At 55.2% G+C, this 27606-nt stretch overlaps 2 protein-coding genes across 3 annotated transcripts in view; both read right to left on the bottom strand.

Annotated features, from left to right (window-relative positions):
• Positions 1 to 2038: 2038 nt before the first annotated feature.
• KLHDC7A (kelch domain containing 7A) lies at positions 2039 to 7564 on the bottom strand. The gene has a single exon (XM_037381670.1). The coding sequence runs from the start codon at positions 5115 to 5117 to the stop codon at positions 2748 to 2750; it is 2370 nt and encodes a 789-aa protein (XP_037237567.1). The 5' UTR covers positions 5118 to 7564; the 3' UTR covers positions 2039 to 2747.
• A 1264-nt stretch (positions 7565 to 8828) lies between these two features.
• IGSF21 (immunoglobin superfamily member 21) overlaps positions 8829 to 27606 on the bottom strand; it is a 41097-nt gene continuing 22319 nt past the window's right edge. The window contains exons 3-10 of one of the 2 annotated variants that reach the window (XM_037381673.1): positions 20036 to 20157; positions 16091 to 16209; positions 15582 to 15697; positions 14876 to 15323; positions 11521 to 11606; positions 11112 to 11304; positions 10974 to 11012; positions 8829 to 8973 (exon numbers count right to left, since the gene is read on the bottom strand). In XM_037381673.1, coding sequence (XP_037237570.1) covers positions 8960 to 8973; positions 10974 to 11012; positions 11112 to 11304; positions 11521 to 11606; positions 14876 to 15323; positions 15582 to 15697; positions 16091 to 16209; positions 20036 to 20157 — 1137 coding nt within the window. In that variant the 3' untranslated portion in view covers positions 8829 to 8959. Of the gene's footprint in view, positions 8974 to 10249; positions 10534 to 10973; positions 11013 to 11111; positions 11305 to 11520; positions 11607 to 14875; positions 15324 to 15581; positions 15698 to 16090; positions 16210 to 20035; positions 20158 to 27606 lie in introns of those variants that run through there. The other variant, XM_037381672.1, reaches the window with a different exon arrangement.

Here is a 27606-nt window from a genome sequence, read left to right as displayed (position 1 = left end):
CCAGCTGGGTTTTTTGTGTCCTCTAAGTATTTATCATTACTTGAACCTGCTCAGGGTGGTTTATAGCTCTATGGGACACGCTGTAGAGTTTTATTAGGATGCACTGTATGCCTCCCAACCTTTTCCCCTCTAAATTATGGCAGCCTTGCCAACCCAGTCAGTTAAAATAAATAATATTCTGATGTCGCAAGCTGCACTGAAAACTGCTTGATGGTCTTATGGTCATCCCAAGAGCTGCAAGCCCGTGGTTTGAAGCAGCAGAAACATGGAAGTGGGTGTCCGTCACAGCTGTAAATCAATGCCCAACATCTGGTGGTGATGGCAGGAGTTGGCTGGGGACGCTGCCATTGCCACTGCACCTCCCAGCCTTAAAGGCTCCTCCCTTGCACCAGTATTTGGGAGCACAAAAAAAAAATAAAAATCATCCAGGTCCAAGTATCAGTTTGCATTTGTCCTTTCCCCTTTGCTTTCCCTTAACCGCAGCCACAAGTCATTTTGTCACCAACCGCAGGATCGCTGTGTGCTGTTTGCTCCAGACTGGGTTGTCCTTCCCTGCAGAACAAGCAGTGCTCCAGCACGGGATGTCCCCAGTGCTTTTAATCTCCAAAATGCCTCCCCAGGCAATATGTGTTAATATTAGAGAGTGCAGGAGCGGGGGGAGAGCTGCCCACCCTTGGTCGTTGTTATTCGTTGCTCACTGTCATGCTGGAGGACGAGGCAAAGCTGCTGGGGTTTGAGGTTGCAGCCCGGCAGCAAGGAGTTAAAGCAGAGGTGAAATATTAAGCGGGAGGAAAGAGGCACCGTGAGAAGGGCAGGATCCCAGGAAAGCTTTTCTGGGGATGAAAACAAAGCTGCTACCTGGAAGGGCTCCAGCTACCCAGCTCCCACCCGGCCAGTGTGTCCTCTGCTCCCCAGCACCCAGCACACCGTGGCGGGGATGCCAAAGGGCATGAAGCCGGGATGCTGGTGGGGACAAGAGTGTTTGCAGGTTGCAAAGGAGCTGGGCTGCTGCGGTGAAGCAGCCAGTACCCGAGTTTTGCTGGGGGAGAAGTAGAAACGTGTTGCAGTGTGCGTGAGCCCATCTCGTTGAGTGTGCTGCTCTGAGCACCGGCTACGGAGACAGCTAAATAACGAGGAGTTAAATAATAATGATGATAATGTGGCGGGTTTTTGGCTCATAAGGTTTATCAGCCCGAGTATCTCGGCATAGGGAGATGCTGGCAGGCAGGAGGCTGCAGCCCTGGCACACGGTCGGTGGGGTGGTCCTCTGGGGGTAGGAATAGGTGGCTCCAGGGTGGGTGAAACAGGCTGAACTTTGTCAGCTTTTAGCGCAGAGAGCGTGTACATCACCCACCCTCCGTCAGTAGAAGCAATGTGCTGCAGCTAACGAGCAAGCCTCAGAGGCAGAGTTAATTAACGTGGCCTCCCAAGGTTTCCTAACATGGGTGGATGCTACTGACCTTCGCAGGAAGCCCTTGAAGGTAGAAATGTGAGGCCTCCAGGCAATGACTGAGAGAACTAATAAATACTTTTGAGAGCGCTTTAAAAGAACATTAACCTAAGCTCTCCTAAACCACTGTGAGCAGCAAGGTGTAAATGGTGATACCGTGGGCTGTGCCAGCATCATCTCCATCTCCTCCTCCTCCTCCCAGCCCTTCAAGCACACCCACGACTTCATGCGCATAACCTGCTGCCACCGAGGAGGCAGGTACGGGAGGGTTTTGTCCGTCTGGGAGCTGTTTTTGTCTGTCTGGGGCTGACAAGTGATGGATGACAAGTCGTTTGAGGGGAAGAAAATGCAATTACCCAAAGTAGGTTTTTGGCAGGGCACGGAGACAGCGGAGTGAGGTCGGTGAAACCTGGGGAAAAGGGGATGAAAGACCGGCTGCTCACATCCAAGGCTCTGGTTTACTTTCGGTTGCCTCCTCAGAGATGATGCTTGTGCAGTAATTAGCCATGTAAAACATGCATTGGCCTCTTTGTTCCCATTAGGCTTGGTTACGGCTTGAAATGATGCGCGACAGTAGCCTGTGGTTAATTTTACCAAATGTTCACTTTAATTTCATTTAAGACCAGCTGTCTATAAATCTATAGCGCCTATTTATATCACGTGCATATAAATATATATATCTAATTCTGTGCTGAGGAGAAGGCAACAGATAACAAGGTCCTGGGAAGAGCAGGGAGCTCTCTGGCCCCCAGCCTCCAGCTCTGGGGTGATGTGCGCGGTCAAGCCTGAGGGCTCAATGTTGGCTTGATGCCGATGGAGCTGACCTCTGGGTGATACCTCCTCAGGGATCAGCCCTCCCTGCTGTGTTCCTCCACCCTAGAATCCCCCGTGTGCCGTGTGTCCAGGTCAATATTAAACACCTGGTGTGTAAAGCAGCTACATGTGGAGCGGTGCCCAGCTGGGAGCCTGCAGCAAGCCGTGGCTTATTTGTATCCGAGCAAGCACGCCTACGTTTAAGTACCTCTAAGCAAACGAGTCCACCCAGCTCCTGCTTTGCTTTTCCTTGTGTACTCAAGGCTGGGTGTACTGGCATTATCTGAGGGCAGTTTGTCTCTTTCCTTACTTGCAGGGACTGGGAGGGTGGCTGCTTGATGGTAGGTGTGGGTAATGTTGCCCTGGTAGTGATGACCCCATGCTGCGTGGTCCAAAGCGGGCTGTGGGGTTCTTCTACCAGCTTTCGCCATCATGTCACATTTGAGCCATCACCGTTGTGGTGTGAGACCCCAGCACAGGTTCCTCAAACTTGTGTTTGTGCCATCCCTCCCTCCGGCAGCACCAGGACAGCCGGGAGGAGGCTGCCGTGGGGTGATGGGAAGGGCTGCAGGTCCTTGGTCCCGAAGCGTGGTGAGATGTGGTCAGCCAAGAAGCGTATGTGGAAGTGCCGGCCAACGCAGTGGACCAGGTTGCCCACCACGGCACACTGGAAGCCGGACAGGTTGGACGTGGCATAGGTGGCACACTCGTACCATAGCCTGGCCTTGGCGCTGCAGCGGTAGACGCTGATGCCTGTGCTGCGGTGGAGGTCGAAGCGGTAGATGAAGCCGTTGGCGCTCACCATCTCGGCTGTCCTGTCCTTGCTGCTGCCGGCCAGGCTGACCCTCCAGCTGTCCGAGCGGGCGGTGTAGCACAGCAGCATGTAGCGCAAGGTGCCCCCCGTCACGTAGATCTCCCCATCACACACCGTGGCCATGTGGGCCACGGCAAAGGTGTCGTGGGGCAGGGGTGCGGTAAAGGTCCAGCGGTCCTGCCGGGGGTCGTAGCATTCCACTGTGTAGAGGCACTCACCGCCGATGGCGTAGAGGTGGCCATCCAAAGCCACGAGCTTGCAGTGTGGCCGTGCTTGGTTCAGGGGGCAGATCTCCCTCCAGATGTTGGTCAGGGGGTCGTAGCAGAAGACACGGTTGGAGGGTCTCTGCATCTGGCCCCTGCCCTCGCAGCCGGCCACCACGAAGAGGTAGTTGAACATGCTGCACATGGCGCACCCCCGGGAGACCACCTCTGGTGGCACGTGGCTGAGGTGACACCAGCAGTCCCCTCTGTCATCATAGTAGCAGAGGCGGCTGGCGTGGAGGCCAGGATCCTGCGTGTTGATGTCTGCCACGGCCATGTACATCCTCCCCTTCATCCTCCGCCGCAGGATGAGCTCCCGCTCACCAGCGTTGAGGTGGCTATAGATGGAGGGTGTCTTCAGCACCTGCAGGTAGTTGTCACTCATCACCTTGTAGGCAGCCTCCTGGAGGTGGCTGAGCTTCTGTGCCTTGGCTGTGCAGAGGACCTTGTAGCAGTTCCCCAGGTCCAGGTGGGTGGGTGGTGTCATTTGGAAGAGATCAGAACTGGCCACCACCCCTGGCCCGGGGCTTGCAGATGGTGTGTCAGCTGGGGCTGTGACCCCAAAACCCTCCATGGGCAGCTGGAGGTGAGGGCTGTCAGCAATCTGGAGGATGCTGCCCTTGCGGCCAGGAGACAGTGGCTCAGGAGAGATGTCCAAGCTCCCTGTAGGTGGCGGAACTATGGAGGGGGTGGTGGGCTCCTGCGTTGTCAAAGTCGGGTCCGGTTCCTGGGTTGCAAAGCTCTGCAGCTCTTTGTTGACCTGCTCTGAGCTGCAGTGCTGGGATGTTCCCAGAGGGATGTAGGGAAGAGACCTCTTCTTTGACACCGAGTGGGAAACGGACTGGACGTAGTAGTGGTAGACTTTGCCTTTGAGCCCGGGGACCGGCTGCCCGGCCCCGTCCTTCGCCCGTTGCTTGGCGATGTAGTTCTCCTCCACCTGGATCTTCGCAACAGAGGAGAAAGAATAGGAGGAGTCCGACCCTGCGTTGCTCGCCGTCATCGTTAGCCCCAGGTCTGAGGTGACACTGAGGGTCTGGACCATCCCCTCGGCCACCCGGCTCATGGTTCTACCGGCCAAATCCTGCTCGGTGCTCTGGGCGCATTCGTCACCTGCTGTCTGGGTACTGGCAATCCCGGGGGAAATCCCGGTGCTTGGGGCACGCGTGCCCTCCTCCCCGAGGCTGCTTGGTGTTTTGGTCACATCCCCAGGTTGATAAGAGCTCGGCTCGCTTCCCGGCTTGCTTCCCAGCTCACTGCCCAGCTTGTTTTCTGGCTTGCTCCCCAACTTGCTTCCTGGCCCGTTTCCTGGCTCGCTTCCCGACTTACTTCCCAGTTCACTTCCTGACCTCTTTCCCAGCTCGCTTCCCCTGCTACCCATCCCTGCTCTTCCACAAGTCAGCCCCAGCGCTGCATCCATCCCCTCTTCTTCCTCCTCCTCCTCTTCCCCCCTTGGCAGACCCTGGTCTCCCCGGCGAGCCGTGTGCCGTGTCCCGGTGGCACTTCCTCGACCGCTGCCTTGTGCATCCCCACCGCCCCTCCTCGCCCCCTCCCCAACCACCCTCCTCCGTCGCAGACCCGCCGCCTCACCCCCATCCTGGGCAGCGTTTTCCCTCTGCTCTCCCCCCGCGTCGGCCAGCGGGGTTGTGCCCCCAGCGAGCGAGCGGGACTTATAGAACCTGTACGCCAAGGTCAGGAGGAGCAGCGCGGCGGCGGAGAGGACCAGCTTGCCGGCCAGCTGCATGTCGGACTGCCAGGGCAGGGTTACCCGCTGGGGCATTTTTCCATGCTGGGAATGCGGAGAAGCCGATTAATGATTGCCGAGCGAGCAGGGAGCGTGGAGCTGAAGGTTTGGGGCAAGGTGACTTTGAGCGGGCGAAGCTGGCGGGAGGTTTCCGGACAAGTTTTGCATGTTGGGGCTGGGCTGGGCAGCGGGGAAAGGTGCAGCCCGGAGCTGGCAGCACGGAGCCGGCTTTATCAGCCGTGTAAACAGAGAGGCTCCCCGGAAAAGCCAAAGGAAACACAAAGGGAGGAAAAGTATCTCAGCCCAGCAGCCCCACCATGCCGCCTCCTCGTTTCTTTTGCTGTTTCAAAGGGATCGTGCAATGGCAGGGAGAAATAAGCTGTTCTGGCTTGGGAAGGTCCCCCAGCCCTCGGTGCGGGTGCAGGGAAGGAGGGGAAGCAGCCCGGTGCCCGGCAGACCTTTGGTCTGACACCAAGCGGCTGCTTGGCGGCAGAGGCAGGTGACTAATTCGGTAGCCTTCGTTGGTGGCACGCTAGCTAACAAAGGGTGACGGGAAATAGCCCGAAAGCTTCTGGGGTCTTTTTTGAGGCCAGCTGGGAAGTGGCAGGGGAATTAAGAGCCAGTGGAAAAGGAGCGATGGGGGAAAATCCCACACCAAAGAGCAAATAAAACCAGGAGTTAAAGTGCAGCCGGTTCAGAGACCTGCATCCCCGTGCATGGGGAGAGGGATGAAGTAAGAGAAGTAAACAAAAGCATTGGGACCAGGAAGAAATTTGGGATGGGAAGCGGTGGGAGAGGTGTGGTCGTCATTTCAAAGTGATGCGCTGCTGTGTGTGGGATGTCTGCAGGGACTGGAGTCACTGGGGGAAACTGAGTCACGGAGGATGCCAGACGGTGTCATGCTTGCTTTTCTCCCTCTGGAAAGATGTTGGCGATGTGTCTGGTCCTGATCTGAATTTCAAAGATTTAGGGGAATTGTCTCCCTGGAGGTAGCCAGGTCCCAACGCCTGGACCGCGGTGGGGGGGGAGATGGAGAGGAGAGGCCCTGGGGAATGACATCCCCCTGCAACAAGCACTAAGCGAGCTGAATTCAAAGGGATAAAATTAATTTCCTTTTCCCCGAGGGGAACATCTCTCATGCTGAGAGATGCATAAAGAAATGAGGCCCTACGAGGCAGCAAAGGAACAGCCAAAATGTGGGTGGGGGTGGGTGGTTGCTCCTGTTTGTATGCACGGGTTTGCTCCATGCTGGCTTGGTCCCGATCCGGTGGGATTTGCTAGAGAAATGAACCCAGGTGATGCTAAAACAGCTCCTTGTACGAGGTGTGGGTGTGATGGGTCCCAGTTGCACAGGTGATGGGTACCTGTGGTAGGAGGAGGTCTTGCCATGGGTCTTTAATGGGTGGTGGGTGCTCGTGAGCTCATACCCAGTGTCCACAGCCTCCCAAACCACCTCCCATGGAGCAGCTGACCTTGATCAGCCATTGCATGATCTTTTGTGATGGGGAGGAGTATCTAAACCTCCTTGGGGCACGTTCCCCACCATCACCAGCATCTGCAAGGACTGAGATGTGCCCCTGCTGCTGCTGAGATGCTGAATTTCACCTGAATGGCTTCAGACGGGGACTGTGGTGGTGCCAGAACAATGGGGGTGGTTGTGTATCTGCCACTAGACTTGCCAGGGATGCTCCTTAGGTGGAGGACCACATGCTAAATAGTGTAATATTTATATATCTATATATATAAAGAGGATGGGAAGGAAGCAGAGGGGTGAACTCAGGCTAGCTTGGCAGTCAGGGACCCCTGTGCACATCCCTGCTGTGAATGGGGAGAGCCCACCAGCGGCTTTTAGGGGGATGTTTGGGAAGCTGTTGCCTCGTACGGGTGCAGCAGAGGTTAGGAGAAGGGAGGATATTCAGATCAGGAGCTGGACTTTGGAACAGGGTAAGTGCTGGCACGATGCATCCCTCGGATGTATCTTGAGCTTGCGCCAGGGGCCAAAGCAGCCCCAGACAAGACCCACCCGCCGTTCCCCTCCACCCTGTTTGGATGGGGCCCCCAAAATCTATCACTGGAGGCTTGGTCTGGCCAAAACCTCAGGGAAAGGGGTATCCCATCTGCCAGGACCAGAGGGTCCTGAGGCTGAGGCCAGAGGTGGCGTAACAGGCACATTCATCAAGGCTGGGCATGTGTTTCGGGGCTCGGGTACTTGGCAGAGGGCTTGGCCACCCATACGCGGCTGTGACCCCTGGGCTCCTCCATCTCTCACTGCTCCGGTTTTTAATCTGCAAGTAGATCTGCAAAGATCCTTGTGTTCACGAGCGGGGAAGGATGAATTATGCATGCACTTGGCCGCCCTGTGAACCTGGCCCTGGCAGTAACTACCCAGTAATGAGGCGGGGGAGGCAGAGAAAGCACCAAGCAAAGCCCACTCTTGCTCTGGCCAGCATTCCCAACCCTGTTGAGCCATAGTATCCCTGGTTTTCTGCCTTCCCCCCCCCCCAATATCCCAAAGGGCTGGGTTGCTTGGATGCGCCGCATCCTTGAGAGATGCAGGGCTGGGTGCCGGGAAAGGCATGGTTATCCTCATCGTCAGGGTGTTTTTATGGACTTTGGGAAGGCAAAACATGGAGTGCAGGGGGAGGCGAGGGAGTTTTCAGCAGGCAGCGTGCTCTGGTGGCTGTTGCCTTCACAAATAGCAGGATGGGGGAACCAGAGCCCAACTGCTGAGCTTGAGCCGCAGGGGATGATGTCAGGAAGGAGGATCTTTGTAGTAAAAATGCAGGTCCAATGTATAAGTGTATATTTATCTATGCCTTGCGGTGAGGAGGGTGAGCAGCAGCGTACTGGAGCAAGGATGCGGCCGTGGTATCTCCGAGCAGCAGTGACGTCTCGGCGCTTGTGACTCTAATTGAATGTAATTGCCTTTTCCAAATTTTGCTAAAACCTTTTCAAAGTCCCCTGAAATTAGGGAACATCGATAACGCCGCTCCTTGGGGTTTTCAGCTCGCGTCATCCTTAAGAAGCGTGATTAATTTTTTACAAGCTAATCATATCTCTTAGGCAGGTTGTCAGCAGTGGATCTGTCATCTCTCATCAATAATGAAACAACCTGAGCAGCTCTTTCCCCCTCCAGCCTCCTGCATTATTCACTGCCAGGTCCTCAAACAACGGGGGGGTGTGGTAGGGGGGAGCCAGGGATTTAATTGATGTCCTCTGTAATTACCTGTAGGAGGGGGGATGGGGATGGGGAGGCGGTGGTGGGTGAAGGATGAGGTGGACAGGAGGTGAAGGCAGGGTCCAGCACGGCATGGATGGTTTTCTTTGGATCACTGCTTGGTGGCATGGCATCACTTTGTGTCCCTTGCCTTGGCAGCTTGAGGAAGCAGGCAGCATCCCTGCCCGGATGGGGAGAGGCTCCTGTGTCCCCTCACTCATCGCTTTGGCTGTGCCGATGCTGAGAAGGTCCCAGCCTATAGCCTGATCCATCACCATGCCAGTATCCCCGGGGAAAGAGCTAAGTATCCCGAATGCACGTGAAGGGGTGGGTTTGGGATGCAGGACCACTGAACCCACCGGTCCTCTCCCAGCCGCTGGACGTGGAGGTCAGGATGCTCCAGGCAGAGCTGGAGGATGGTGGCACTGCTGCTGTAATCCTCCTCATTTCCATGGTTCCGGGCTAAAACTGCCACATTTGCATTTAAATGGAGGTTTGGGCATCTGTAAATCCTCATTTTTCCAAGCGAGAATGCCTAATGGTTGTTTAATCACGTTGGGATGAGGCCCTCGGAGCATCTTCAATCCAGTGAGGAGGGTGAGAAGCATCTTTGCTGTGGTGAGGGGCTCTCCTGCCTGCTCCGTAGCATGGGGGTAAACAGTCATGCAGATTTCCCTAAAAAAATGAAGATTTCTCTAAAAAATGAAGGTTCTCTTCTTGCCCAGGGAGGTGCAATGGGCTGGAGCAGTGAAAGCGGTCAGGAAGGGAGCAGGGGTTCCAAGGGATCCGGATGCTTGGATGCTGTTGCTTCAGGATGAAAGTGGAGCCACTGATCCTCCTACACCCCAGCCAGCCCCAAGCTGTCCCTGCATTGCTTCCAGCCCAAATTATAAACCCATGTGCTTTTGCTTATGGGAAGAAACTCCCGAGCCATCCCATCATGCGTTTGTTCGGCTCCTTTGAGGCTGGGAAATCGCTCACAGCGAGGTTGGTAACGGAGCGTGGTAGGGACTGAATCTGCTTAATAATAATTAATCATAATAGTAATAATAACGTTTAGCACTCATACAGGGCTTTGGAAAGACGAAGCACCACACGGCTGCTGGCTAATCCTTTAGGATTAAGAGTTTCCTGGAGGGAAAGGCGGGGGAGTGCCCTGTCCTTGGGCTCCTCTCTCCCCCCCAACCCACTCCCCAGGGATCCTGGCCTGGGGCTGGAATGCTTTCTGGGCACCAGGGGCAGGGAAAGCAGCTGGGCACACCACCAGCATCTCCCAGCTCTGGGCAGGATTGGGGCAAACCCATGTGGTTTTTGCAAAGAGTTGTCTTGCAGCAGGATTAATGCCACACCGGCGCACGGGTACCGTAGGAATGGCCAGGATCTGGCTGTGCTGGACCGTTATCTGTTTCCATGGTGACAATTAGCCAAGAGGGATGGAGAGGGTGGCACAGACCAGACACGGGTGCGGTGCTTTAAACTTGGCTGATGCCTCCATTCCGGCGCTGCCTGGTGGGACACGTGCTGCCTGCTCATGCGTGAGCGCTGACATTTTGGGTTGGGAGCTGCCTGTCACTAGAGATTGACTGTCCAGCCCGGGACAAGTGGTGTGCACAGTGCCTGTCTTCCATCAGAGCCGATTTGCCCCAACCGAGGTCCGGATAAGGCCGGTGATCCGTGGCTTTCGGGCTCCCAGCACCGCTGTCCACGTGCGTGCGAGCTGAGCAGGGCTTGTCCCCAGCATCCCTCATGCTGGGGACATGTGTCTTACTTACCCCGGGGAGCTGAGACCCTGAGCAGCTCGGTGCAGTGGGAATGTTGTAAACAGAATTTTCCAGGGGAAATCTGGTCTTTGCATCATAGACAGTCCCCCGCCCCCTCAAAGACCTTGCAAAACCGCTGGGTACCCCAAGATGGTGCTGGGTTACCCCAGCACAAGGCAAAACATTAAGCACAGCCTTCTACTGGGGGAGATTTTTCTTTTTCCTTTTAATTAAATTGTCTGAGGAAGCCAAGACACAGACAGAAAGAGACTGAGACTGTAAATAGTATAGAAAAAAAAAAAAAAAAAAAAAGAGAGCAAGAGAAACCGATTGACGGAGGTGTAAATGCTGGGTGGAGCCGTACGGAGGAAGAGGAGGAGGAGGAAGAGGCAGGCAAAGCTTCACGTTAGCTCCAGGATCACTGTTAGGGTGAGTGCCAAAACTAGTCTGAAGCCGCAGTGGCCGGTAAGTGAACCTAGGCAGGAGGAGAAAAGGGACGGGGAGTTTAGGGGGCTGTGTCTTGGTGTTTGGGTTCAAAGCAGGATGGAGTCATCACCTTTTTGTGGGGGGGCATCCCCTCCTAAACTTGCTATGGAGCTTGCGTGGGGCAGGCGGCAGGTCAGGGATGGTGTGGAGAGCATCCACAGGGCCTCTTTTGGTGCAAGGACATCCCTGCTGCTAAGGGTGAGGGCTTGGGGCGATGCAAGGAGAGATGGCCAAGGGCTTGGGGTGATGCAAGGAGAGATGGCCAAGGCAAGGAGAGATGGCCAAGGGCTTGGGGCGATGCAAGGAGAGATGGCCAAGGCAAGAAGAGATGGCCAAGGGCTTGGGGCGATGCAAGGAGAGATGCTCTCTGCATGGTCCTTCCCTCCCTGGGGGATTTTGGGTTGAAATACCAGTGCCATCGCCACTCACCATTGGAGTCCTCTGTTCCTCTGGGAATATTTGGGTTTTCTAATGGGAAAGAAACAGCAGAGACAGTTTTGTTGGGGGTGGAGGGGAAATGAGTGAGGATTTATGGAGGGAGGGGTGCCCCCCGTAGTGCCACCATACCGAAAACGATGAGCCGGGTGTGGGTGTCGGTGGAGCCCAGGGGGTTCTGGGCAGTGCAGCGGTACATGGAGCCGTTGAGCTCGGCCGGCACCCGCTCCAGCACCAGCTCCTTGCCATCATGCTCGGCGCTGCCATCGAGGAGCCGGCTCCCCACCCGCGTCCAGGTGAAGAGGGGCTCAGGGAAGACTTCATTCTGCAGGGAGACGGGCGTAGGGAGTGAGCAAACCCTGTCCCGCGCCTGGAGCAAGGGCTGGGCACAGCCAAAATGCCCAGGGGTGCACCGATGTAGGGGCCAGGATGCAACCCAAGGCCACCAAGCCAACCCCATCAAGTGCTGGCGGGATGCGATGCTGTCCGTCGGCACAGCATTGCCCCACCCCCGGCGCTGGGGATGGATGGGGGAGCTGACCTGGAAGCCCTGCACCAAGATCCGCACGGTGTCACCGACGCGGGCTCTCGTCGGGGTCATTGTGATCTTCGGGCCCTTGGGAGCAACTGCAAGGAAGGTGACAAGAAGGGATGTCAGCAGAGCCCAGTATCCTGTTGCCGGTGGGTGCCCTTGGCTGGGATTAATGGTGGTTTGATGAACGGTTGGGGGGTGGGGGGGCAGCACAGCGTGTGCCGGCCCAGGGGGAGCTGAGGACTCGGTGATTGATGGACAGGCTGAGGGATGTCCACATGACTGATAGACAGGTACGAAAGGACCCTACAGGCAGATGAACGGGAAGACTGCGAGATTGATGGATGACTGTAACGGGATGCGTTGATGGTGAAGGACATACTGACTCGTCAAGCCCTCCTCTGCTCACAAACAGGGGTCAAGAGGGGTCAGGCTGGTTTGAAGCCACAGAGATGGGCTCCTCAGGAAAGCATCCCCAGGACAAGGTGGCCTTGGTGAATCGTGCCCAAGTGCTACTAGCATGGGAGACAGCCCCAGTGCCTTGCTGGCACCAAATGCCAAGGACACAGCCCTGCAAAAAGGAGGGGACCCCTCTTCCCATGCTAGACTTGGGGTGCCCTTGGCTGGTGCAGTGAGGGGACAAGCAGTGATGCAGCCAGCCGTGGGGAGGTGGTGACACCATGCCAGGTCTGCTCCTTGCTCCCAGCTGGGTGGGGGTTGTGTGGATGTCCCTCCTGGCCATGGGTGGGATGGGACAGCCCCAGGAGCTGCCCGGTCTTTGCGTGGAAGGAGCTTTTTGCATGCTTGAAGGGGAAAACGGGCAGGAGGGAGGCTGTGCATCACCAAAACTGGCTGTGTCACCCTTTGCCTAGCTAAGCACCGCCATGGAGGGGACAGGCTGAGCCTGGATGTCACCCTGGCATGACACAAAGGGAAAAATAGCCACCAGAAAGCACATCAGTCTGTGGTGGTGGACACTGGCCTCTGGAAAGAGCATCCATGCCCCTGGATGTTCTGCAGGGACATGTGCCAGAGGCCGTGGCTGTGCACCTGGACTGCAACATCCATGCAGGATGCGGCCCTCCGGTGTTGGAGCAGGGTGGATGGACTGCAGAGGATTACACTGTGCTAGGGGTTGTACCGAAGGTTAGCGTTTTGGACCGAAGCAAGTGGCTTGTCTTAGTTTCAATGCAGTTTTTTTTGAGAGTGTATTATATATATAGTGTATATATACTTATAGATAGGGAGGGGGTTAATGGAGGATCTGCTGCCAAAACTCTGGGTGTGGATGGTGGTGAGGGGCACAGGCTGGAGGCATCTTAGGGGATGAGGGGGGCTGTGGATTTGGAAGGGGTGGTGTGGAGAAAGCTTTGCCGCTACAGCTATTGGAGCCACTGGGGAAGAATTAGCAAGCCATCAAGGTCTTGGCCTCATGGGGAGACCCAGAGGTGGACACCGAAGCCCGACGAGCTGCAGAAGGTGTGAAAATGCAGGACTTCAGTAATTTTTTGGCTGGTTGTATTCTGGGAGAGAGCTTTAATGCTCGTAGGGGAGGAACAGATAATGGAGGGCCCTCTATTAGCAAGAGAGCTGCTGCTCTCCTTGTTGACTGCCAACCTCCCGTTGACCTTCTCATCGCTGCCAGCCTCCCACTGATTGAGGTGGTTGATGAGCTGAAGAGAAGGAGCACCAGCACCGAGAGGCTTGTGCGCACTTAAGTCCGTGCCAAAGACAGGTGGAAAGCCAGCGGGGCAAAGGCCACCGGGAGCTGGTGCGTCACCACTGAGCCAGCCAGCTGAGTGTCCTACTTGGCCAGGAGCAGAGCCCAGTCTTCTCCACCCGGCTCGAGGGCAGGAAGGCTGGAGCAGCCTGCCCAGGAGGATGCCCTGAAGCTGAGGCAATCCCTGCGGACAGCTCAGCCTCTTCGGGCGGGGAACCCGCAGAAGGTAGAGGAGCCCCAGCCAGGGTAGGAGATTGTGTGGGGCAAAATGAGAGGTCCCCACTAACCTGCTCACTGGCTCCCGTGGCCTCTTGAGTAGCTTCTGCTCCTCCAGCATCATGGGCACGCTGGGAGCCAACGGGGAGACCCTGGCTTCAATCCCACCACCCTGTCACAGGGCCCCACCAGCCCCACAAGCTGCCCCTCTGCAGGGCTAACCTAGCCCCTCCCCACGGGGATGAGCTGGGTGGTGATGGCCAGCAAGGGTTATGGCATGTCCTTAGGACTTCCGGGACCAGGTATAGATAAATGGAGGTGACATTACTATGGGGTGAAGGTGGCTCCCCCCTCCCCACAACAGGATCCCGGTCCAGAATTGCTCCTCCATCCCATCCCCTCCCAGGGTTACACCCCACAGGAGGTAACACTGAGGAGCTACCACCTCCCCACCTGCCCTGCAGGCACCACCAACACCAGGTCCCCCAACACAGCCCCCCCAGCTCCTCGCTCATCCCTACATCCAGCCCTGGCTCCCCCTAAAACCAGCTCCCCTGCCCTGGTCCTGCACCATCCCCCTGTATCCAAACACTCATCCCCTTCTCACCAAGGGGGCTTCTCCCAGCATAGACCCCCCAAAAGCTAGGGCTGTGTCCACATCAACCCCTGCCACTAACATTGCTGCCTTGCTCCGATACCCCAGGACCCTCAGTTCCCCCCTCCCAGCCCCACACACCACCCCAGGACCCCCACTGCCTGTGCCTACAGCCCCCTCCCTCCCAACCCCAGCCCTACGTCAACCCACAACCCCCACCCTATAGCATCCCCCATGGCTGGGGGGCCCTCAGCACCCCCTTCTGCAGGGAGGGGGCTTGCTGCCCTTTACAGGGCACCCTGAGGCTATAAGGACTTGGGTGGCAGCAGCCCCCACAGCCTCTTTACTTACCTTCCCCCATGCACAAGGGCTCTGCACCCCATAGACCCCATGACCCCCCCCCCCCAAGCACCCCTACAGCTAGCACCCACCTCTGGCTCACCTCCCAAAACTGCCCTCGCCTTCCAGCACCCCCTTCTGCCCCGCACAGCTCCACCATGCTCTGGCTCACCTACACCACACAGCAAAACCCTTCTCTTGCCCGATGGACCCCCCCCAAAAGTCCCTGCCCTCCACCCTACATTTGGGGAGCCCTGGCAGCGCTGCCTCCTCTCATCGTGCAGTCCAACATGGCACCCTGCTTTGGCTGGCAAGGTGCCTGAAACCCCCCCGAAGAGAAAACCAAAAGTGCAAAAAAGCAAAAATAAAAGAGGGGAAAAAAAATGTCGCAAAAACCATTGCAACCCATTGCTAAAAAAAATCTGCAAAAAATAAAATAATTTAAAAAAAAAGTCAAGAAATCCCCCAAATTTATTCGCGGTGGCTGCGCTTACCAAGTGTCACCTCGGACTGCATGGGCATGGAGAGCGCCGGGTGCTTCACCTCGCAGCTGAAGAGCGCCTCGTTGTCAATTTGGGGGTTCAGGGTCCAGGTGAGGGTGGCCCGCGCCTCCACCGTCCCATCGCTGACGGGCGCGTGCGTGTGGCGGAAATAGTAAATGGGCTCCGCCACGTGCACCCACCGCGGGAATTCCCGGCTTACCACCGTTTCGGGGATGGTTTCGGTGACGGAACCCCGCTCGGCTGCCAGCCCCCGGGGGGGATCCACCGTGGCTGGGGGTCGCCCGCCTCCCACCTCTCCTTCGGCTGCCAGTGATTTCGGCACCTTGGTGTCATCCAGGTCGCGGTGAAGGAGGTTACGGGGTGCCCAGCTCCCGGTGCCGGCCGGCGGCTCCGGCAGTGGGGTGGCCTCGATGGGCTCCCCATCCCGTTTGAAGTAGACCTGCATGGGGACAAAAGGGGAGGTGAGCCCGGTGGGGACAGCCACTACCCCATACATCTTCAGCATCCCATCCCCTTGGGTAGCTTTGGATGGAGCCCCTTCCCAAAGTCCCCGTGGAAAGATGCTGCAGGGCAAGATTTCGGCAGCAGGCAGCTATTTACCTTATTTTGCCTCCAAAAGCAGCACATATTTTGTATATTTTTATATTTATGTTTGCTTCATATATACATATGGAAGATAACCTCCCCAGGGGCTCACCAGCGGGGCAGGCTTCCCACCAGAGACCACACACACCAGGGTGAAGTTCTGCGCCTGGTAGCGGCTGAAGGGTGCCGGTGTGTCAGCGGCGAGCACTGAGATGGAGGTCGGAGGAGCTGCCAGGAACAGAGCCGGGGCATTAGCATAGAATCCTTGACAGCCACCCATTTCCATGCTCATCCCCGTCCTCATCCCTGTGCCCATCTCCGTGCTCATCCCCGTCCTCATCCTTGTGCCCATCTCCATCCTCATCCCCGTGCCCGTCTCCATCCTTATCCCCGTACTCATCCCCATGCCCATCTCCATCCTCATCACCACGCCCATCTCCATCCTCATCCTTGTCCTCGTCCCCATCCTAATCTCCATCCCCATTCTCACCTCTGTCCCCATCCCTGTCCCCATCTCCATCCCCAGGGAGAGGAAAATGAGCCAAATCCCTGCTTTCCCCCCACCCTGCGCCCCCGCCGTTGTTTCCCCTCCCGCCCCACCCAGCCGGGGGTTGCATTCACCCATCACATTGAGGAATATGTTCCCGGAGGCCAGGACCACTTTCTCCCGTGTGGCTCGGTCGTAAATCCCCACGTGACACTCGTAGGGACCGTTGTCTGAAATGCGAACCTCGGGGAGCCTGGGGAGGAGAGACAGGGCTCACCACTCGCTCCATCCCAACCCTGTCTTCCCGGGGGATGCAGCGGTCTGCATCCGGATATCAAGGCATCGGATGGGGTTGCTTTTTGCCAGCGACGGGGATCAATAAACTATTAATAACTGCAAAGGCTGCAGGAGAGAGCTGTGTAATGCGGTTTAGCAGCTGGAGTTTACCGGCACTGACAGCTCCTCGGGAGGGTAAGTAATTGCATTATTGAAAGGAGAAGTGTGCAGGAGGTAAAGGCACCGCCGAGAGCAAAAACCCACGAAGCATGGACAGTAAATGCCTGCGAAACGCCGATGTTAAAGGCTCAGCACCAAACATTACAGACCGCTTGGGTGATGCAATGGCTGTAGCAAAGCGTGGTGGATGAAAAGCATCAAAAGCCCAAACTCCAGAGCATGTTTCGATCAATATATTATCTACATTCTTTATATAGCTATAAAAAAAAACAAACCAGAGGAGAGGAAGAGACATGCAAAAGGATCAGTGCTGCTGGAGGTGGAAATGCTCACTTTGGCTGCAAAGGAGCCACTCTGCTGAGCAGCAGCATCCCGTCCTGCCGGCTGGCAGCATCCCACCTCACCAGCAACCCACCTTGCCAGCCAGCATCATCCCACCTCGCCAGTCAACAGCATCCTGCCTTGCTGACCAGCATCATCCCACCTCACCGGTCGACAACATCCCACCCTGCCAGCTGGCAGCATCCTGCCTTGCCAGTCAGCAGCATCCCACCTCACCGGATGGCAGCATCCCACTTTGCTGGCCAGCAGCATCCCACCTCACCGGCCGGCAGCATCCCACCTTGCTGACCAGCAGCATCCCGCCTCACCGGCCAGCAGCATCATCCTGCCTTGCCAGCCAGAAGCATCCCACCACAGCAATAAGGATGGGGGCAATTCCTGCACGGAGCACCGGGCAAGCCACTCCCAGCTTACACCCCTGCTTTTCCAGGCAACCCCAGATGTGACTTGCGGGGCTTCCCCAGCCGGGGGGAAATCCAGTGCTGGTTTGCCGGATCCTTCCTGAAAGCCCCTGGCCGCCTTCCCACGCTGTCTCCTCATCGCGCGAGCCCCCCGCCAGCACAAACAAGCCCCTGTTGAAGTGAACAGTCGCTTGGCAGCTCCTCTGAATGGCCACAACGCTTTCAACTCAGCCTCCGCCATCTGTTCCAGCCTCTAATTACCCACGCACGGAGCGGGAAATCATCCACACCCTTCGTTAGTGGGGCGCAGGAGCGTTCGGTCCCTGCCAAGCTGGGGACCGTCTCCATCCCGGCAGCTGCCCCTTGCCACAAAGGACCAGCCCTTTGGGTCTGTGTGCAGATTTGGGTGTAAAATGGTCCTAATGGGGTTGGTTTGACATTTCTACCATCAGTGAGGACCAGGGAGAGGGGACCCTCAGCCCCGCAAAGGCAAACCGCCGCCTGTCGTGTCCTTTTGTGTCCTCTAAACACGCTGGAAATAAGGAAAGAAAATTATATAGATATGCATAAAGCAATGCCTTACTCGACGAGGGTGCGTTTTTAATCAGAGGAGGAGGAAAAAAAAATTAAAAAAAAAAAAAATCCAGGCTTGGATATCTCCCGGCTTTGCTCTTCACATCTGAGCAGGCGGCGTTCAAAGCCGGTATGAAAAGCGGCAGCGCCGGCAGCCCTCTGCGCCGCGCAGATAAGGGCTGCGCCGCCCGGGATAACGCTCCGTGGGACGGCACTGACGTGACCGTGCCATTACAAAGATTAAAAAAAAAAAGGAAAATACAGAAGGGTAAAATGAAAGGGGAGAGAAAAGCTGAGTGCAAACGGCTGGGAAGTGACTGACCTATCACCAAACCCTTCCTGATATTGCTCCTCTTCTTCACCAGAGCCGAGATAAGGCAGGACCTCCCCCACCCCCGGCAAGCAACAAGCCAATGATTCAGAAAAGAAGCTCTTTTTCATACCCTCTGAGAAATATCTCCTTTCTCCACAGGCAAGTTGCTGTTTTCCTCTGAAAAAAGGCTACTGCGTGAAAAGACTTTTTACCGCGAACATCCCCGGCTCCACGGACGATTTGTCGGCACCGTGCCGACGATTACCGAGGCTTTTAAGTGCCTGGTCCTAGGGCAGTGAAATTTTCTGCTCACAAATTCTATTAGTTCTACAATACGTGGTGAAAGGGAGAAAACCAGAGGGTTTTGTGCCCCAAAAAATAAAGCAGCTGCTTTGCCTTGCCAGGACGGTGCAACATGAACGTGGCACGTCCTCGTCCCATGCCCAAGGGATGCTCGTGGTCTCCCGCTCCGTGCACAGGGGATGTTTTATTCCGGTTTAATTCCCAGCTTTCCTAGTGCTCCCTGCTAGAGAGGAGCAATGGCCAAACCCAGCGCCGAGCGAAACCACCGGGTTTATGGCAGGCAAGCGAGGCTGTTGGGTTAGGGGATGTGTAATCCCTTCGTGAAGCCGCCAAAATGTTCTTTGAACAATAATTAGTTGTGTCAGAAATTTGTACATCATCCGAGCGAGCAGCTGAGTGGATCCTGTGCTACACGGGGAAACAAAACTCAAGGAGCGGAGCAGTCCCTGAGCATCGCCTGAACATTGCCCTGAGTAACCTCTGAGCATCGCCTGAACATTGCCCTGAGCAACCTCTGAGCATTGCCTGGGCATTCTCTGAGCATCCCCCTGAGCAGCCTCTAATTCTGGCCCGAGCAACCCCTGAGTAAGCCCTGAGACCTCTCTGAGCAACCTCTGAGCACGCCTTAAATCCCTGAGCATTTCCTGATCATCTTCCTGATCATCCCGAGCACCTCCTGCGCAACCTCTGAGCATCTCCTGACCCTTCAGAGCATCCTCCTGAACATCCCAAACAACTCCTGGGCATCCTCTGAGCATCTTCTGAGCCTCCCCTGAGCATCTCCTCTCCAGCCCCGCTTTCCTGCTTTTCTCCACTCTATATTCACGTTTATTCCCATGCAGCCCACCTAACACCCTTGCCCTTTCTTATAATAAAACAATAGCTCTGAGTGTAGCAGAAAAAAACAACAAAAAAACCTCCAGAAATTCAAATTTCCAAGAATTAGAAAGAATTTAGCACTCGCACACATGCTCATGCAATGGGACAAGCCCTTTCCAATCCATCCACGGACACTTGCAGGTGCAAAGCATCACATCACCTCGAGGAAACAACTGCATTTCCCCCACCGTACACAGAATTTTTATTATCCCATGCTGGGAAAAACGAGCTTTGAAATCCGATTAGCAAATTCTAATTTAAAAAGGGAACAAATAAAAAAAAAATTGCAAAAATAAATACTTCACCTCAGCTTTTTTTGCTTTGAATTAAGTCTCCCCGTGACTTTTTTTTTTTCCAGGCTCCAGTTTTGTTTTTATAACACTGGCAATAAAGCAAGTGTGTAATTAGTAATAAAGCTGACACTCCTGCAAGTGATTTCGCACTTGGAAGAAAAGCAAAGACAAGCTTCCATGCTGCCTCTTTTATATATATATAGATTTTTTTTTTTCTTTTGGTTTGTTTTCCCAAGTCTGGTGTTTCTCTGCCCGTTTTCACCACTGGAAATCTCCACCAATGTCACCTTTTCCCCTGGGACAAGCAGGACTCTGGGGACAGACCTGGGCTATTTGGTGATGATAATTTCTTTGCAATGCGATGAATCCCCGCCGACTGCCAAAGGCGAGACGTTGAGTACTGCCCTAACACCCTCAACTACCCCAACATGGGGAAAAAATTCCTAAAAATCAGAAATTCCTAAAAATTGGCATTAAAAAGCAGCCGGCATCCAAAGGAGGCGACATAGGGTGACTTACCGCACGGTGGACTGGTAGACCAGATCCTCCCGCTTCCGATAATTTTCCATGTGTGAGAAATTGGTGGAGAACATGGCATCGAAGGTGAAGATCTTCTGCTTGATGGTCCCACCATCGGTGACCTGCCAAAAAACCAAAAAACCCAACCCCAACTCGTCTATGAGATGCTCACGGTCACCCTTGCAAACACGGGAGCAGCTCTGCACCCACTTTTTAAAGTTCTAAATTATTTTAAATTTTACTATCTTTATTTTTACACATTTTTTTTTAAATGTATTTTAAAATATTAATAGATTGTAACTTTAAAAATAGTTTTAATAGTTTCATTAAGAGCCAACAAATATTATTTCATTATTATGACCCTGCTGAGACTAAAACCTGCGTGGTTATCGCATCACCAACCCCTCTCTCCAGCCACTCACCAGGGTTGTAATTTTTAAGTGGAAAAAGGTTCTTTTTAGGAGCAGGGAAGGCTCGTTTCTTCCCTGTGTCCCTCAGCGCCTTCAGATTTATCTCCCCCTCTTGTGAGGTGCAAAGTTTAATACAAAACCAAGGAGGCAAAGGCAGAGGGCAGCGACGCAGAGGGGAGAGGTGCATTTTGGGGCTAAACCACCTCAGATTGATCCATTAGTGGGTTAGAATAGTCATTTTTTTAAAAAAACAAACCGGGTGCATGAAAAAAGGGATTTGGGGGATTAACTCCCCCAAACCCAGCATCTCCCAGGGAGAAGCCCCCCTCTCCCCACCCAGCGCTTCTCACCCCACTTGGGCAAAATCCAACTTTGATTCCAGATTTTCTCTTTCTCCCCCTTTTTTTTATGGCAAAAAGGCCAGGGGCAGGGGGCAGGAAAAAAGCTGACACTAAAACCACCTCTTCAGATTTATTTGCCGAGGCTGAGGCTTTTATTGCAAAGAAAATACACACTGGCACGGATGCGGGATAAAGAATTGCAAGACGAATTACCGTAGTTGTAAATCTCTGGCCTTGGGAACGATGGGAAGTTTTCAAGGACGCGCCTGATTTTTCCCGACTTTTATTTACACGCTGGGGTGGGTTTGGGGAGAAGCCTCCAAGCTGCTCCCGGATCGAGAAGCAATTTGTGGATCATTTCAAAGAGTTTTCCAGGGATTATTTTGGGGATGCAACAGAGCCAGCTGCTGCACGGAGGGATGCTCTGGGGAAGGGGAGCGGTGGAGGTGATGCCCCATGGACCAAGCCACGGTTCCCTGGCACATCTGGACAGCTGTGGGCAACGCCAGGAAACATTGAGCCAGATCCAAGGATGGGAGTGCAAAAATGCAGCTCCAAGCATCGCTCCTGCCACTGCTCACCCCCCAGGACCCCCTGCATCCCCCCAGGGATGCACAGCAAGGGAAGATGCCCCAGCCCTGTCGCATCCTCAGGGGATTACAGGCAGTTAATAGGCTCCTATGAAAAGGCACATAAAAAATAGTCTCTTCCCAGGGATTAGACCTACTTTTAGCCTTTTATCTGTGCCCTGGGGTCGATTTTTTTGGAGAGGAGCTACATATAAAATTGCAGGTGAACCCACGGGGGGGGGTGTGGGGGAGCAGCCAAGCCCAACGCTTCTTGCTGGGGAAAAAAAAAAAAAGGACGAGAATTCAGCAGCAGCTGACGGTGACTGCCCCAGATTGTGCCCACCCTGAGGAGTGGGAGGAGAAGGGGCACGGGGAGCAGAAAAGGCACGTTTAAGCAGCGCGAGGCTGCCTGCTGCATTATTTATAAACCCCAGTAAAAATCTTATTTCTGACACAAACCCGGCGATTGCCACAGCGCAGGGATACTTTAACCCCCGGCTCCTTCCCACCCCCACAGGGGCAGCCCCCTCCTGCCTCTCCCCCCGATGCACTTCAGCTGGCCGGCGACCTGCTGCCCCCAGATAACGCTGGCACCATTCGTGTTGCCGCAGCCTCTCGCCGGGATGCTCGGTGGGCTGCATAAGCACTGGGGAGCGATGCACAGGAGGGCGAGGGGGTGGCGGGGAGGGGCTCTGGAGGGTGAGGAGGAGGACTCCACAGCACCCTGGGGAGCAGGGCTGGGCTCTGCTCCAGCCACCTGCACCCACTCCTGCCCTGGGACTGAATGCAGCCCCTTTGCCGAGCAAATGCAACGAGCACTTGCTATGGCAAGAGGGAAAATACCCTGAAGGGGCTGCAAGGGGCGACTGCAGCGCTGCAAGGGGTGACCGCAACGCTTAGCGTGCTGTAAGGGGTGACTGCAACGCTGCAAGGGGCAACTGCAATGCTGCAAGGGTGACTGCAATGCTTAGCGTGCTGTAAGGGGCGACTGCAACACTGCAAGGGGTGACTGCAACAGGCAACTGCAACGCTTAGTGCGCTGTAAGGGCGACTGGGCGACTGCAACACTTAGTGTGCTGCAAGGGGCGACTGCAACGCTGCAAGGGGTGGCTGCAACGCTCAGTGTGCTTCAGTGGGCAGCACCAGCGTGTGCAGCATCCCCTAGCTGCACCCAAGCCCATGCCACAGCCATGGAGAGAAACGCATCATGTTAGAAAACCCCTTTTTTAGATTTTTTTCTCATTCCCCCCCAACCCGCTTGAGCACCTGCATTTAGCTTGGCTAGTTGAAATCCCTCCTCCTGCCCTGCCCTGGCTGGAGCACTCAGTCCCACCTTGCTCAGAGCCACCCCAAACGCTGCCACTGGCAAATCTGCTTTCCAAAAAATACAAAGCAGTTCATATATCTGCCCAAACCCAGATGCTTTGGATCCCAGAATGAGGATCACAACCTGACTCCATCCCCCAAAGGGCAGCACCCACGCCGACACCCCCCTCTCCAGCATCGCTAAACCACGTGCACAAGCAAATCAATATTGCACGAGGGTTGTGCAATTTTGGGAGGCGCAGCCCGAGCTCCCCACTGCCGCGCCGGAGCGATGCCCTCTCCCAGCGGTAATAGAAAGCTCAATAAACTCTGCTGATGCTTGTGACCTTCTCTCCCTGCCTGAGCATGAGGAATTAAGAGAGTTCCCCATACTGACATTTAAATTATCATCTCCGAGGCGCAGAGACGACCCAGCCGGCGTGTAGATGAATGGCACAAGTCAGACCTCGCGCAGCCACCGGCCCGAGATCTCTCCATCAGCAGCTTTGCTCAGATTTTAGAGAATTTCTCCCCAGCTGTAAAACTTCAGTTTTTTCCCTAAAGGGAAACAGGTTTATAAATTGGAGGCACAATCCCCTGTAAATTGGCTTGGTTTGAAAATTTGGAGGGGGGATGCAAATTTCTGGGAGATGTTGTGCAGGAGCGAGAGGTGATAAGCAGCATCCCGGTGCCTGCAGCCTGGCTGCTCCCAAGCATCCCCGACCCAGCACCCCCAAACCTGCCAAGGCTCCGGGCTCTTCTAGCAGCACCGGACGGTGCAGGAAGGGCTGGCAACAGCCTCAGTGTGCCGGGTGCCCTTCGCTTGGCTCCTCCACCCCGTCTTCCCCCCCCTCTGGAGCCAATGCTGCTCTGAGCAGTGACTTTATCACTGTCACCAGCAACATTTCCCACTCGGAGCCACCGTGGGAGACGCCGGCCGGAGCTGTAACGTCTCATTTCCCCTAATGGGCAGTGGCAGAGGAAGCCCCTGCGGGGACTGCACTTTGTCACCATCGATCAGGCGGCTCCAAGTGGCACTGCCGACATCTGTAAAGCATCAGCCCCCACTTGCTGTTGCCGCGGGTTTTGGAGGCCCCCTGGCCTTCGCCAGGAGGGGACCAGCCTGATGAGCTCCTCCGTGGAGCAAAACGCTTTGCAATCCCCATGCACCGAGCCGGGGAGCTTAAAAACCAGGAGCTGTTGCATGAAGGATGGGGAGAACGGCTTGCAGGGGGGATCGGGGGACCTGCAGGGTCCTGGGGTGCATCCCCTCACCTGCAAAGGCCACGTTAATGCGTGCTATGGAGCTAAGTGCTCATGCATGGGTGCTACGGAAAGTGATGCTTGTGCACTGTGGGTGCTACAATGAGCAATGTGCATCATGGGGACTATGGAGAGAAACACCTGTGTATGATGGGTGCTACAGAGAGCAATGTCCATGCACCATGGGTGCTCAAGAGAGCCATGCCCACACACCATGGGTGCTACGGAGAGCAATGCCAACACACCATGGGTGCTACGGAGAGCAATGCCTGTGTACCACGGGTGCTACGGAGAGCAATGCCCATGCACCACGGGTGCTATGGAGAGCAATGTCTGTACACCATGGGTACTACGGAGAGCAATGTCTGTGTATCATGGGTGCTACGGAGAGTAATGCCCATGCACCATGGGTGCTCAGAGAGCCATGCCCACGCATCATGGGTGCTATGGAGAGCAATGCCAACGCACCATGGCTGCTACAGACAGCAATGCCAACGCACCATAGCTGCTACAGACAGCAATGCCCAAGCAAGGGCACTGCCGACAGCAACACCAGCCGCAGTTCTGCGGTTATTTTCCTTCTTCCTAATTAGACTGAGCACCAAACTCTAATTAATTGAGGCAGAGTGACTGCCCCCAGACCCGAGGGCTCCCCTCCACCCCCGGCTCTCACTGCCATACATCCCCACGCCAAGCCCCCAGCCCCCACCCGGCAGCGGGACGGCAAGCGTGGGAGCACGGCTCTCCACCAGGGAACCACGCTCGACCCCTGCCTGCCACCAAAAATCTGCAAAACACTTTTTTGCAATTACCACCACCTTGCCCGAGCCCCCGGCTGCGTGTACAGGCTGGCTGCTGCCGGCTGCCTGCTTCCCTGGCACTGCCAGATGTCTGTACAGAGCCAGAACAGACACTCAGAGGATTTACCCTCCCTCTCCCGCTCCTGTATTATGATTTCTTTTTTTTTTAGAGCTCTGCACTGCTGCAAAAAGTAATTTTCTCCCTCCCCATCCTTTGCCGCGGCGTGGCAGTGACCATACTAATCAGGTCTCGAGCACGACCCCCAAGACGCCTGCGATGGGAGGCAGCTAACAGCCTGACAGCTCCGAGGCTTCCCGGACTCATTACAAGCTCGTTTGCAAGGATGCCACCACCCTTGTCTCCTGCAAGGGTTTTCGGGCCCTTGACTAAGGCACAAGAGGTTCAGACCCATGTCTGCACATGTTCTCAGGCAAATCACACCTTCTGGAGATGAATTTAGCGTGGAGGGGGGTGGCTGAATATTAATTAACACCTCTGCAGATGGTAGGTGTTGCTGTTTACACCGTGAAAAAGCCCCTTTGCTCATCCCGGGTCTCCTTGAGTCTTCTGCATTTCAAGTGACCTGGAGTGGCGGCTCAAGCCCAGGGGGTTTTCTGGCCTGAGAAAAAGGTTGTCCCTTGCTGTCACCCCCGCTCGCTGGCCCAGGGGCTCCAGGGGAATTGCTGGAGAGGGGTTCTGGGGGTGCTGGTTTGCAGCACGGTGCTGCTCGGCAGGGTTTTACCCACCTTACCCGTGGTAAGGAGCCCCTCCGTGCCTCACAGCCTTCAGCTGCGCTGCCTGTGCGCCCTCCCCGTCGGTTAATGCATGCACCCCGATGTGCTGGGCATGCACCCCAGGGCTTATGCGTGCTCCTGATGGGTTATGCACACCCCCCAACCGTTTGTGCACGCATCCTGATGGGTTCTGCATGCCCCAGATGAGTTACACACGCATCCCAACGGGTTACGCATACACCCTGATGGGTTATGCACACACCCCGATGTGCTACGCATGCATCCTGATGGGTTATACATACTCCTGAGGAGTTATGCACTCATCCTGGGGGTTAATGCGTGCACCCCTGCGGGTTAGGCACGCTCCCAACAGGTTATGCACGCACTTTGATAGGTTATACACGCACCCTGATGAGTTATGCATCCACCCCATGGGTTATGCACGCTCCTGACGGGTTGTGCCCACACTTTGATGAATTATGCATGCTCCTGTTGAGTTAACACAAGCACCCCACAGGTTATGCGCCCACTCTGCACCCTGATGGGTTATGGCTGCACCCCAAGGGCTACGGATGCATCCCATGCCCTACACCAAACTGCTGCCGTCAAGTTTGCTGCTGCACTCCCTCTCTTTTGCCTTCCTCCCCTCCATGCAACCTGATGTGCATCCCTGGAGCAGCTCTGCACCTTCAAACTCAATGAGCTGACTCTGCTCCCCGTAAAATAAACCAAGGGAAACCGGCGCCCCAGCGGGTCCCCACACCACCCCGCTCCGCTCCTCCAGCACCACGCACAAAGACGCCGTTAGGATGATTTACAAATGGTATAAATATAACTCTGCAGCCCCAGCATCTCCACCCTGGCTTGGCCGAGACCATCCATCACCTCCTGCATGGGGAAGCTGTGACTGGCACTTTGGGCAGCTGCAAAACTCCCTGTGTGAGACAAGAAAGGGGGGGAAAAAGGCAAAAACCCCCTAAAATCAGGAGGGAATTTGGGAAATCCTGAGATGCTCTATGAAAACACCAACTTTCTGAATGCGGAAAGCTCCCTGGGAAAGGAGAAAGAGGAGAGGGAGTAAAAAACCTGGAAGAAAGGGGGATTTGCGGTGAGAAAAAGAAAAGCTGGGTTATTTTTTCCCCTCCTGCTCTCTCTGTGCTTTCTCAGAGCGTAATTTGCTCGGCCGCCCCGGCGCGTCATCCTCTCGCCGAGGGCTCCAGCATCCCTCTGCGCAGGGGGGATTATGCAAATCCAGCCCCAGCTTGCAAGAAAGTGGGTTAATCCAATATTACCGAGTGGAAAAGGGAAGGAAAAACCTGGTGGAGACGGCAGCACCAGCAGAAGGAGCACCAGGCAAAAAAACTCCTCGCCAAAATAAGGGGGAGACAAAGACAATTGCAAGCTGTAATTCAGGGTTCAGGACAGTGTTTGGTTTATATTTTCATATTTCCCTGCTTGTATCACTTACACACGCAAACACAGGTATTTATAGCAAACAATGGCCAGGACTCGATGGAAATACTCCCGTGCACGCACCACGCTCCGGGAACTGAATATACATCAGTCCGGAGAGCACCTTTTCCTATTTATACACCTGCCTGGATGCAAGGAAGAGCTTTAAGGCAGAGATGCTCCTTGTTTAGGGAGCAGAGAGATGACAGTAAAACCATGAAAAAATACCCTCTGGTGAAGGGCAGCCGTTTCATCCCACGCCACCAGCCCAGCTAGCTTGCTCTTCGCCTCCTCCGTAAGCAAACGTGCAAGCAAAGAGCCGAGTTTTTCTCATCCTGGAAAAGTTCAAGCTGTCTCCGATCAGACCACCATGGGGGTTTTATTTTTGTTTGGCAGCTTATCCTGAAATTCCCCAGAAAAAACCAAACCCACTGCTCTGGACCATTATAGCTGAGGCTGGATCCAGGCTTGGTGCAGATGGGAGCGATACTGGTAGGGGGGAAAAGCTACAGCCTCCAACGCCCCCCTCCCCAGATAAAACCAGATGCTCCAAGTCCAGATCAGCATCCTACATCTGTGAGTGTTTTGGGGACAGGGATGGGAAGGGGCAAGTTTTTTTGGGGAGGCTTGAAGAGCCCAGCACTGCTCCCAAGCCCCAAACACCCTCAATTTCACATCATTTCCCATGTTGCACGA

This window comes from Falco rusticolus, chromosome 3 (assembly GCF_015220075.1).
Source record: "Falco rusticolus isolate bFalRus1 chromosome 3, bFalRus1.pri, whole genome shotgun sequence".
In the NCBI taxonomy this organism is placed as follows: domain Eukaryota; kingdom Metazoa; phylum Chordata; class Aves; order Falconiformes; family Falconidae; genus Falco; species Falco rusticolus.
The sequence above is the reverse complement of the archived record's forward strand: the minus strand, read 5'-3'. Positions and strand labels throughout refer to the sequence as shown.